We start from the raw sequence: 12,881 nt of genomic DNA on the forward strand, positions 1-12,881 counted from the left end.
CATTTTCCTCGGTTTGGCTCGTTATTGGACGTCCAGAGCGAAGGTCATTATTCACCCTTCTTTTCCTTCCTCAAACTTCATCACCCACCTTGAAACCTTTGTTGCACATACGATAGAGCAGTCTCCCCGTAGGCTTGTTTGAGCAATTCGCGAGTTTCGACAACTTTTTTTTTCAAGTTTTGTGCAAAATTCGAACCCCCCAACGTTGTTCGCTAGTATCCGCCATCGTGCGTCGTGACATATCTCGATCGAGGGTGCATCAATTCAGATTCTACTGATGCTGACAGCAGACTGAACATTGGTCGGCTAAAAACATGGGGTCTCACCCAACCGGTTCGAACACACTGCAGCCAGTAAGGCGCGGCAAAAATATACTTTTCAAGACTTTTGAGACACTTGTATATGCATATATTATAATAATAATAATAATAAATCGATCGAAGCGTGAGACGTCTATCAACCAATTCGTCTGGAATATACAGCTCTATTACCTTTTTGTTTCGTGTAACTTTTTTTCTAGGGAGTCTAGATTTCCGTTTATGTGATCCGCCATCATTGCCGAATGTGTCTAAGAACGAGCGTAATTTTTCTTCCTCCGCTACCCACCCCCGTAACGTCGCTTCTGGGATGTCGAACTTGCGTCTTATCTTCACTTTAGAAACGCCACTCTTAATCTTTTTGATTATTTTTAATTTTTCTTCGATCGTGTACGACCTCCGTGAGTGTTTCAAAGGCATTATACTGAAAAATACACAACGCTCGTCTAGTAAACTCGATGATATAAACGCACGATAAATTTGCACGTTCGTCCGACTAGCGACCGTTTCTGCAACTGGATAGAGGATAGAGTATAGTGTCAATAGCGCAGTATATCCGAACGCACTTTATTACTCATAAATGATACTGCGGAAGTCACTTACAAGGCGGCCTGCTCCCGCAGGTCAGATAAGCCGGGAGGCTGCAGATAAGCCGCGTTATATGATCACCGAATAACTAACGAACTAACTGACCATCACGCCGCTTCTCCGCAGGGGTAGGCAGAGTGAATAGAACGCCTCATCACTCTGTCTTTGCAAACACTCTTCGCCTCTCCCAAAATCATGCATCTTCTCACATATACCCGCCGATTATTTCGACGCCTAACCTGACCGCTTTCAAGTATTTAACATATCTGACGATCGTGTCAAGATTTTTCGGTCTTCCTCTGCTCCTTTTTCCAACTACATTCGCCTCGTAAATTTGTTTTACCCTTCTTTCCTTACTTTCTATGTAGAAAAAGAAAACATTTATAAATTTAATTTATTTTTTTAAAATATAAATAAAAGTCATAACACAATCACATTTATAAAAAAAAATCGATGGTCTGTTGTTTTTTTTCTTCTAAAGGATCATTTTTTAGTATAGAATAACAAAATAAGAAAAAGACCCGCGGTATTTCCGAATGCTCGTTATAACCGGCTTCTACTGTACGTCATTTGGTTAGGTTGCCATATTTTTCCAAAACCACGGTATTAAAATACCAAATATAGTCAAAGTCGGCGGGGAAAATTCGCTCCACAATGGTCAGTTTTTCAATACCTATTAGGATCTCAAAATCTTCGATTGCGTTTTGTACCAGTATTTTTTCATGATGGTGACATGTCTCGACGATGTAGGACGAACGATAACCCTACTAAGAAAAATAATAACGAAAGAAAAATAAATGTCAAAATGATTTATTAAAAAAAATGTAGGTACATTGTCACATTTTCTTCATAACATACCAAATATAAATACAAGATTTTTTGTGTGTACAAATACTTGTTCACAAATCTGGATTATCTCCGCTTGAGAGACATTTTTACCATTTTTGACATCTAAACATATCTATATGAAGAATAATGTGGAAGTTTGAGCATTTACAGGGCTTACGACCGTCATTGGCTCGGTTTCCCAACTGAACGAGGTGAACCAAGCCTATGAAGGCCGTAAAATCTGTAAATATCCAGGCTTCAATGCCCATCGATTTTGAGATGTCAGAAAATGTCTTTAAAAAAAAAACTAATATAAAAAAGACAAATCGGCATTTAGCTTATCACGGTCTCCATCATCTTCACATGACGACGCTTCTGCTGAAATTACTGGCTTACTTTCTGTTACGGGATATAAAGACGATTGTCGAGTCAAATTTGAATTATTTATCGAAAATTTTCTCTTTTTCGCATCGTGTAACGAAGCTTGTAACACTAAATTGATAACGTCACTTTGAATTTTGATAGCTTTATCCATTCGAAATGATCTCAACATGGAAGCCACGTAGTTCCCGAAATGATCGAAGCAGTCTTCATCTTTGCTATGGATATTCAAGGGTTTGTAAGATGTTGTATCAATTTCTCGTTCTCTTAAACTACCGACATCTTCTATCTTAGTTCTTGGTTTTTCTTGTCCGTTGGAAATTCTCTTTTTTGCGATATTTTTTAGAGGAATTTCATTGGCTAATGGGGGTTCTCGCGATAGTGGAGTTTTGATATCTGTTTCAGATTCAACAACGAGATCCTCATATCGCCTTGGAGATAGTGAGTTTCCATCTACGTCCGCAGTCTGATCGGGTTCTTCCGTACAATCCTGCAACCGCAATAGTAAAATGAGAACTACGTAGAATAAAAAAACGCGTGAAAGGCAAATCGTTGACAATAATTTGAGTGTCAAATGTTTGCACACGAATACTCCGGGGGAATCAACACCCGAGTGATTGTTATCAGTTAACGAGAACATCTTATAGATGTCTCAACAGAGATAAGAAGGAAATATAGAAACAGGGAATGATGTATCGTTGTTTGGTGCGTTCCTTTGTTTTTTTTTTAAATAACATAATCAAACAATACGAAAAAATGAAGAGATAATGAACGTTCAATAATGGGTAAAATGGTGAATGTTGAACAGTCTATAAATTAATCATTAATTAAATACAGGTCGTAACATATTTAAATGCCTAATTTTCCGCATTCCCATATCAATAACTCGTCTCTGTTAGAGAAAAAATCTCAGTTGTTAACCCCAAAAATCAAGGCTTTGAAGGTCGGTTGGGGTTAAATGCAACATTTGTGCACAAAGCTAAGCACACCTTCAAAATATTGTCCCGTTTACCCGTTTTTTAGTTGGTCATTGTTTAATCTTACGGATAAGAATCGATCATGCGTTCGAATCGACTACGCGCGAGTATTTAACTGTACACTACCATTTGAAGTGTAAGTAATGGTGAGAAATTAGTAATATTAGATATTCATAGATACTCACAGTAGTAGGTTTGCTCGTCATAAAAGGTTTCAGAAAAGAAATCGTGTCGTACCAAAATACTTTCGGCACGTACATTTCATCCGGGGAGAGGGCCGTCTTTTTGCTTTCGGCGATTTTTTTCAATTCTTGCGAATATGTGCTTCTCAGGTTTTTGAATTTGACGGCGACGTGCGCCGCGGTGAAGTCTGGCAAGTTCAGAGCGGCGGCTATCCTTCTGTACGCGGCGGTCCGATGCTTGCGGTGCTTGTAGTGGACGTGCCCGGGATTCCACAGCATCGGTTCGTTTCTGTACAGCTTTATGAACTTGATCGTCTCGGACATCTCCATGCGCAGGTTGGACGAGAGGGACGTCAGGCTCATCTCGGCCGGGTGCGGAGTGACGCCCTCACTAATATACGGCAAACTCGCGACTGCAGTCACTGGCGGCGTGGAAATGGCGTTAGCCCGCTTCGCTCGTAGTTCACGAGCGAACGCGAAGCCGTACGAAGTACTCTCCTACGACTCGAGATAATAGCGCATGGCGGCTCCGTCGACGATATAGACGCGTGCAAATGTCGCGCAGAAACGACGCGAGTGTTTTCACGCGTGTTTACATTCGCCTCATAAATTTGTTTTACCGTTCTTTCCTCACTCGTACGTTCCACATGTCCAAACCATCTCAACACACCTTTCTTCGTTTGATCGATAATGCTTATCTCAACCTTGCATTATTTCACGAAATAGAAATGTAATATATAAATAAATTAAAAATGACAAAAACACAAATACTCTAAAAAAGAAACTCATCGAACACTATAAATATATATGTACATACCATATAATAAAAAAATAAACTAGATAAAAATACATGTTCCCTCGCACCGCATAAAAATATATGTTCCCCAGTAATATATATTTTTTAAATGTATAACTATCAAATACTGTCACTAGGTATTAAAAAAAGAAGAAAAAAGTCCCTCTCCAACCACAAGAGCTCAGTCTCTTTTTTGGAGAGGCTCAGCGTAAATGAAATTATAAGATTGTATGGAGTAGACATGTATAGAAATTGTATTAAATTGTGTGAAAAAAGTTCATGACTATATTATTTTATTTTATTTAATATTTTTTGGAAATTTTACAGTTACATAAATACATTTACAACAATGAGTAACAAAAAACAGGTGTTTGTAACATTCCATTTACAAAAGTTCACATATGACATTATACATATATAATATATATACCTGGAAGATGGACGGGAGGAATGAAAAGGGGAAAAGGGAAAGATCAAAGCTCTAGTCCAAGACAAATTGTATAAAAATCGGGACACATAACTCCATAAATATCGATATATTAAATAAAATTTAAATAATAATAAAAACTTACGTTATGTGTTGTCTGGAAAGATGAACATTCTGGACCCGGAGAAGAATCAAAAACCCCACGTAACGTTGTCTCCGGCGAAACACATTCTAGTTTAATTTCGTCTGTACTGTCCTGCGCAGCATCCACTTTGGCCGGTCTTTTAAGTGATACATAGCCAGTTACAATTGGAAATATTGTGGGAACTGCACCTTCGCGAAGTTTAGGGATTTTCCGGGGCACGTCCCTGGGCACCCCGCGCACTGTGCATCTGTCGCTCCTCACGACCAAGGACTCGTCGAAGTGCTTGATGCAAACGTACGGATTTTTAATTCTCGAGAAATCCGCATTGATGCTCTGAAGCCATTTCGTCCGTAAAATATCATTTTTGGGAAGAGCGAATGTGGTCACCCGCTCGCGCTGGGAGCGGTAGTTGGACTTGCACCCGTGAACGCTGCAACATCTCCCCATGTTGGTCTGCTGAATCGCCTGTAAATAAAGAAATAACGTCTTTAATGTATTAAGCAGATACTTTGTGGCACATTTTATAAACTGTATAAAATAAAACAACTTTGTTTTTAACCACTTTCTTTGTTGGTATATTTTTTCTCCAACCGGTTTCGACACGAAGTTTGTCATCATCAGGGTTAAACATGTACATGTTTCACTCTGATGGTGACGAATCTTACAAGATCTTGTCGAAACTGGTTGAAGAAAGTTTTATTTTATAAAGTTTAAAAAAAAAATAATAATGCTTAGGAATTTGTGAATACTAAATGTGGTCCGTCTGCAATGTGTTATAATACTGTATTAAGCATCTACACCTGAGAGCGTTTTGATTATTATTATTATTTTTGTACCGACTCCGTGGTATAATGGTTAGCGTGTTTAGCTACCGCGCTGGAGGTCCCGGGTTCGATTCCCAGGGGGGTAAAAATAAATACTTTACAAAATATTTATTAATAAAATACTTTACATAATATTGATTTCTTATTACCCTGGAATAGTCCCTGAAGCGTAGGAATGATCACCTTGCCTTCATGTAAGTAACGATCAAGATAACACTGCATCAATACGACGCAGTGCCCTATTCACCATTGGGTGCGGATAAGGGTGAGAAAAAGAAAAATAATTATGGTACAATTATTTAACACGAAAACAAATTAGCAAGTTAAATTTTTCTTAAAATTTCTACATGGACCCTAACCTTATATTGACTATTTGTGTTCATTTTACCCCGATTTTTTTAACGCCGGTAACTCTCGGAACTACATCCCTGCGTTTAACGACGGTTACCTGTATTCAAATTTATTAATATACATTTGAAACGTCAAATAAGATTTAAACTTAAATAAACATTAAAGTGGCGTTATAAATACGAAATTTACTTACTAATACTTAACAACTTTCCGAATAAACTTCACTGTTTACGTAATATATTTGTAGCAAAACAATAAAACAAAACACGCATCAACAAAAGCCCGCCGCCATTTGCAATCCCTACAGCACCACGAACCGCTTACAGTGCTAACTTCACAGCACTGAGGTGAGCGCGTGACATCACCAAAATATATCGTGCGCAGACGCAAGCTCCCTTTCAAAAATCGGGTGTGACGTCACTCGCCGCAAGATGTGACGTAGCTCGAGGCTGAATCTGATTTCGGTTGCGGCTAGAAGTTCAGCCGCCGAAAAGATTTTCTTCATTCATGTTTAAGGTGCCTAAAGAGCCGTAATACGTATAATAAATGTGTATATGAAATGAATATGTATATGGAATGTATCTATGTATTATGAAAACAAATAAATAAATAAATAAAATAAATAAAGGTCAAATGCAATTTAAATTAAAAGTCAGGCGCCGTGGCATAGTTGGGTAGACGCAAATTTCCAAGTGAGATATAATAATAAGCTACTACTACTACTACTACCATCACGCCGTTTCCCCGCAGGGGCAGGCAGAGAGGATGGAACGCCACACTCTTCTGTCCTGACATACACTCTAAAAGATGTTTATTTATGAAAAGTTATTGAATAAAAAGCTTTCCGGTCGGCCAATTTAAAAATTATTTTGTAACATCTCATGAAAGATGAAGAAGAATATGGAAGTCTGGGCATTTACGGGGCTGACACCGTCATAGGCTGGTTTAAGTGATCACTTTACACACGTGTAACATTCACCAATTCTACCCATTATTCCATATTCTTCTTCTTCTTTGATGAGATGTTACAAAATAATATGAAAAAAACTCCTGTAATTGGAGATAATCCAGATTTTGTGAACAAGTATTTGGACACACTCAAAATGTTGTTAGAAATTATATTTATTTTTGTAATTTTGATTTCTACAGATTCAAATTAACGAGCTTTTACTGTACATCACAACCATTGCACCATGCATGCCACACATAGATGACACCTTAGGGCGTTTGTGCACTACACGGAATTTTACCGTACGGCACGTCAGTTAGCGTTTTAAAACGATGATTGGCTTGTGCTTTTGTCCATCTTTCTTCGGATCGGTGTGTGAACACGTTACGCGTAAATTCGATCACGCTAAACTGCCGTAGTCGCTTTCATTTTTCAAAAGCGGACTGCCGGACGGTAAAATTACGGGTAATGCACAAACGCCCTCAGTTCACGTTGATCTTCGGACAAACTAACAAAATTTTAATATAATGTACAACAGTGAGACATTGTCATTGATGCAATTATATTACCTATCAAAAAGTCTAGCAATTAATACAATGTGTTAATTACCGAGCTAACTGTAAATAGTTAATATGTGCATCGACCTAATTTGTTTATATCGATAAGTTACACAAACTTTTGGGATGATAGTAGAATTGTACAATAGATATCCCTGATTTAGAATGCAAATCTATTAATTCTCTAGCGAAGTCTAAGAATTGAATAGATGAAAAATAAGCCATCGATATTTAGTTTTTCCCAGTAGGTGTCTCATAATCTAAGTGCTGGAAGGACATTAGACAATTGCCTACCGTTTAATTATTCGAGCAATAAATTTAATGAATTTATGCCAGGAGCGCAGAGCCATAATAGTTAAGGGTGAACGTCGTAAGCGAGGGGTGGCGTGAGGCTCGAGTCACGTAAGAGGTAGCCGAGATAGCGGAAACTTGTAGTAGGTGATCGTAAATTATATACATTGCGTGACAATGGACTGCATCAACATCACTAAACGTTACTCATCTCTCTGCGTATTGCGTGACCAGAGATTAATAATAAATATCCACAATCTCACACCCTTCCCTGCGGCATTATGAGGTTTTTAACCTTTCGATCGTGTGGATTACTTGTGGCTCTACAAATAAGAGCTCGTGACATTCGTAAAAATACAAATAAAACTAGATCGGTCCAGCATATTACAAGTTATATTATAGAGAAATACATATAGGAAGGAAAGGAAAAGAACGAATGAATATCGTGTTTGCTAAATATTAGGAGATGTGTGGCGCGGAGATCGTCGACGTTCGAGGAACTAAACTAGTCATAGGAAGTAAAAAAATAGAGGATAAAAGGCGTGAGTCCTGGCATCCTGTGCAAAAAGAGCTGATGGACGTTGTACTTGTGATTTCTAAATGATTATGATTGATCGAAGGTGCTGCATCATAAGGGTCTTTTCTTCATGTAATGTGCTGCATTGTGTTGTTGTCTTTCTATGTCGTGGTTAGGACTTGATGCTAGGTTGTGAGGGTTGTTTTTTTCTCCATCGTTTGCAAATAGGTTTGTGTCATGAAAAAAAACGTGTGAAAACAATCCGTAATACAATGTCATTGAATAATGGTTAAGTGGGAAAAGCGATGAGTGAATATTTTCGGTAAATGCCTTGGCACTGTTCCGTGTCTGTCTGCTGTCCTGGTCGGGGTTGTGGAGGCGTCTGTGTACCGGCCAACGTCGGGTTGGAATCAGATCTAACTGACTAACTGACTAATTAACGAACTACTAATGCCTTTCTAGAGCTCTCCTAGAAACTTGGTGGTGGTTTTACTATTTTGTTTTTTTTTTGGATTAGCAGTAACATGTAAATTCACAGTAAAGTAGAGTTATAATTTTATTTCACATTCCACTTAGTTCATAAAATAAAATTGCTATCCAAGAGAAGTCTGTCAGGAAGCCTAGATGCTGCTTTATCAGATTCAGGAATGCGGTTGGAAGAGGTTTCTATGTAATGTGCAAAAAGAGCATTTGACCAGATTAGTAACCAAAACAAAAATAGTAATCAATGACCAATAATAAAATTCGAAAACCGATAGTAATAGCCGTGATAAATAATGTTAAATTGGTAGTATTATTACGTTGTGGACATAAATGATTAGTCGTTATGGCACACGATATGGCGTGCTAACGGTGATTGTTAAAGGGTACTTCGATAGTGGGTAGTGGTTGAAATATTACATATAAGACACGATATGGTGTACATGTACCTAAACCGTATGGGATTATGTAATACACACTAGTATGTACACTAATTTGTTCAGCTGAATTTATATCCAAAATCTCTGACTGGATTAGTTTTATTTGATTTAATATGTATTTTTAATATGAGGAAATATCTGTAAGATAAATATCGCACAGGTATTATAAATATAACGCGTGTGATAAGACTCAAATATTTTATTAAAATTATTTTTAAAAAAGTGTTAAATGAAATAGAGAAATAGGGTGAAGCGTCGAAAACTCACAATTCCCTGGAAAACGCTCCACAAATGACTAGTTCAGACGTGAACTATAATGTTTTAGACTATAATATGGTACACAGAGATCTAAACAATGCGGTGAATTATACGATGGCTCGGCTATGTCGTTAGTCACAAGAGGACCTTCACTTGACAACAGATTAATACGTAGTAATTTTAGGTGCTTATGGTACTCCTCCAACTAATAAAAGGATAAGAAGAGGCTAGTCATCTAGTGAGATGGTTCAGAATGAAGACGAATGGGTGGGTACATTATCTCCACAAGATAGATAATGTAATCAGGAAAACAAGGGTCTCTTTTTCCCGTGAGCTAAAGAGCTTTCGAAATGAATAGAAGCCATCTATTTTATATGTATGTAGAAGCAAAAGAGACCAGAACCTTAAGCCATGATGTTCAAGAATCAAAGAATCGTAAAAGAAAAACAAACTTTATCGCGTACTTAAGCGTTAGATTTTGGCAACCCAGTGTCTAGTGGCAACATCGATGGCCTCCATCAGGTCTTCAATGGTGCCGTTGGGTAAGGATGTAGGGTAAATGTGTAAAGATTTGTCTGCCTCCATAGTCGCACAGTTACCGATTGATCTAGGTGCAGCAATCCTCATTGATCATAAGACATAAGATAAGATAAAGATAATGCCATCGATAAAAACGACATCCAAGTTTCTTTGAAGATACGGAATAGGGATACAGGATCGAGAAGCGTTTTTGTCTTCGAATGTATCCGCACGATTTCGTGACGCCGGAAACGAACTAGAATCACGAACAAAGAATTCACATGAGATTCTCAATCACGCATGAAAATTCAATCACGCAATCATCTGCCTATCTAATATATATTTTTAATTAGATCTTCAGGAACCCCGACAACCATTAGTGTTGCCATTAGTTATCACAGAATGTTCAGCAAGATTTTTAGGAGGTAGCTTTTATGTACTTGCTGATCAAGAGTTATTTTTTCCAACATATTCACTAAATTACCATTTGGTGTTTTACATGCTCAGAGTATGGTGGGCAATTATCTGCAGTAACCCCTTGTTGAACCCTAAAAATTCTACAATGGATACCTTGGGAGAACAAAAGGGGTGTCGAAAGACCCCAAAAGAGATGGTTCGACGATATTGTCGCTGTGGAGGGTAGAAACTGGGTGCAAGCAGCAACCGACCTGAGAAAATGGAAAGAAGGGGAAGAGGCCTATATCCAGCAGTAGAGGACAGAGGGCTCATGAAGAAGAAGAAGAAGAACTTCTTGTTTCTAGAGAATTTTCCCTGCTGATTACCCAATCAGGCAGTGATTTCAGTGTAAGTGAAACAGTACTTAGCTAGTCAATCTATTCCTGTTCTCTGATAGGGATGATTAAAAAAAATCATTTAGAAGTTGAGTCGTCTGATAATATTTATAAATTTCTAATGCTCACAGTTAATTCAAAATGTTAATATTATTTTTTGACATCTCATCAAAGATGAAGAAGAATATGGAAGTCTGGGCATTTACGGGGCTTACGACCGTCATAGGCTGGTTTAAGTGATCACTTTACACACGTGTAACATTCACCAATTCTACCCATTATTGACAACCACACTACTCAAATTCTTGGAAGTTCTATATATATTAATCAATTTAGAAACCTTGTTCATGAATCACTAGAACTTCACTAGAGACATCTATTGGTGAGATGTCAAGAAGCTTTTTATTGAGCAGAAACTCTTATATTAGTATGTGAGATCCGAATCCTGAATTATAATCACACACATGAGAAACGCCAGAAAATACCATCTTCATTTTTATTATTAAGCTTATAATTTGACCAGATAATTTATTTACAACATTTTGAGTGTGTCCAAATACTTGTTTGTTTTTTCCAGATTTTGCGAACAAGTATTTGGACACACTCAAAATGTTGTCAAAATGTTAAGGCGAGCTTCAGTGTCTTTCCTCACAAACCGCAGAGTTAAACGTCTCCCCGCATTTGGCATTTTTATGATTCTCGCTTTTTTCTTATTTAATGAACCCTTTGTTCTCTGCTTTTCCTTATTCCTTTGTATGCGATTGCGGTTTTGTTCCTATGTACCTACTTGTTTCTTTCCCCTTATTTCATGTAGGGAGTATAAGTGGCGTACACAACATAAAATTCAAATAACGTGGATTCTAAAACGGATTAACTATATTATGGATATGACTTAAATACTTTAGTTCATAACACTGTCCTTATCATTCATCGTTCACTTTGTGTAATACCATAATAATGTTTTTTAAAGTAGTATAATAGTAGTGATAAGGAGAGTGTTATACTACCATACCACAAAGTTGACAATGCTAAAAGCTAATATAAAATACTTTAGTTCCTGTATTTGATAAGGTTTCCCTATTGTATATACTTATATATAAACATACTATTACTATTATCATAAATTGTTTGGGTATGAATGTCGTATTATTACCACAAAACGTTAAGGGGTTTAACCTCTAATCGAAACCGAAAATATCACTAACGACATTGAGGTTTTCCAAAAAGGACGTAAGCGAAGATCGTGAGCAAATAATTCCCTCCACCGCGTTATCTTATATACATTCCCAACAGCCGACCTTCGTGACTGGTGACGATGTCCGCTGTCACTTGTGGCTAATCCCAGTGTAGTATTTAGGAAGCCGAATCGTCGCAGACAGGCGTGATGCAACCGGCATTAGTGGCAGCCAGCTCTGACGTCATGGCCGATATTAAGCGGGCTGACGTCACAAGGTTGATTTGACGCGAAGATAGTGGCGGACGATGGAGCAATGCCGTTAGGAAACAGACCAACGACAACACACGACGCGGGTGGGGAGAGCTATGCGCCGCAAGCATGTTTACTGTCGTACTTAGAGCTAGGGGTAACTGATGTGTTTCGTATTTTCATAGTCTTCTTCTTCTTATTATTATTATAGATCCTCAGGATCTGTTTGTGCCTCCGCCTGTCACTCTTGGGATCTTGATTGTCAACTATCTCTCCACCTTTTTGTAGGTCTGCCTGGGGCTCTACGTCCTTCAGGGTTTACTTGTAGTTTGTATCATTTCCCATATACGGAAGTATCTCACTATCGTGACAATTTCTTCTATGGTATATTCGTGTTAACAAACAATCACAACATTTTGCGATCTACTTTTAAATACACATTGATAAGAATACAAGCTGCTATAACTGAGTGCTAAAGCGACTTAAAGTCAAAATGCTATGTAAAAGCTAGTTATACAGTAGCTGTGATACTAGTCGAATGAAGCATATTAAATCTCAAATGAGAACAAGAATCACTAATGAGCATTTGGAAAACTGTTTGCGTGTAGCAACAGCATCAATCGTTAACGTATCAACATTGATGCACTTAGTTCTGACAAACAAAATCGGATATCTCACAAATGAAAATATTTATTTTATTTTATTTTTTGTATTGCCTAACTCTTATCTTATAAATATGTTTGATTCATATTTTTGTAATATCTTTCTAAAAAAACAATATATTTCAAAAGAAATTTTGTTTTACGGCCCGCTAAGAAATCTGATTTCTAAAATCTG

General features: G+C 37.6%; 2 protein-coding genes across 3 annotated transcripts in view; one reads left to right on the forward strand and one right to left on the reverse strand.

Moving 5' to 3' along the window:
- The window catches only part of MTPAP (mitochondrial poly(A) polymerase), a 190,205-nt gene that overhangs the window by 110,631 nt on the left and 66,693 nt on the right, over positions 1–12,881 (forward strand). The gene's annotated exons all lie outside the window — the stretch shown is intronic.
- Positions 1,697–3,688, reverse strand: LOC148306391 (uncharacterized). The gene is made up of 2 exons (XM_088265098.1): positions 3,277–3,688; positions 1,697–2,604 (listed from the first exon to the last, which is right to left on the reverse strand). The coding sequence occupies exons 1-2, from the start codon at positions 3,634–3,636 to the stop codon at positions 2,041–2,043; spliced, it is 924 nt and encodes a 307-aa protein (XP_088121224.1). The 5' UTR covers positions 3,637–3,688; the 3' UTR covers positions 1,697–2,040.

Source organism: Brachycentrus maculatus, unplaced genomic scaffold, assembly GCF_059751285.1.
Source record: "Brachycentrus maculatus isolate JH-2025_06_01 unplaced genomic scaffold, ASM5975128v1 h1tg000242l, whole genome shotgun sequence".
NCBI lineage: Eukaryota > Metazoa > Arthropoda > Insecta > Trichoptera > Brachycentridae > Brachycentrus > Brachycentrus maculatus.

What these genes read in the sequence shown, in the direction of transcription:
- LOC148306391 (XM_088265098.1), bottom strand. Translation starts at nt 3,636, where the DNA reads ATGAGCCTGACGTCCCTCTCGTCCAACCTGCGCATGGAGATGTCCGAG. An exon ending in TGACGAGCAAACCTACTACT is followed by an intron (nt 2,605 to 3,276) that starts GTGAGTATCTAT and finishes TTGCGGTTGCAG; the next exon opens with GATTGTACGGAAGAACCCGA.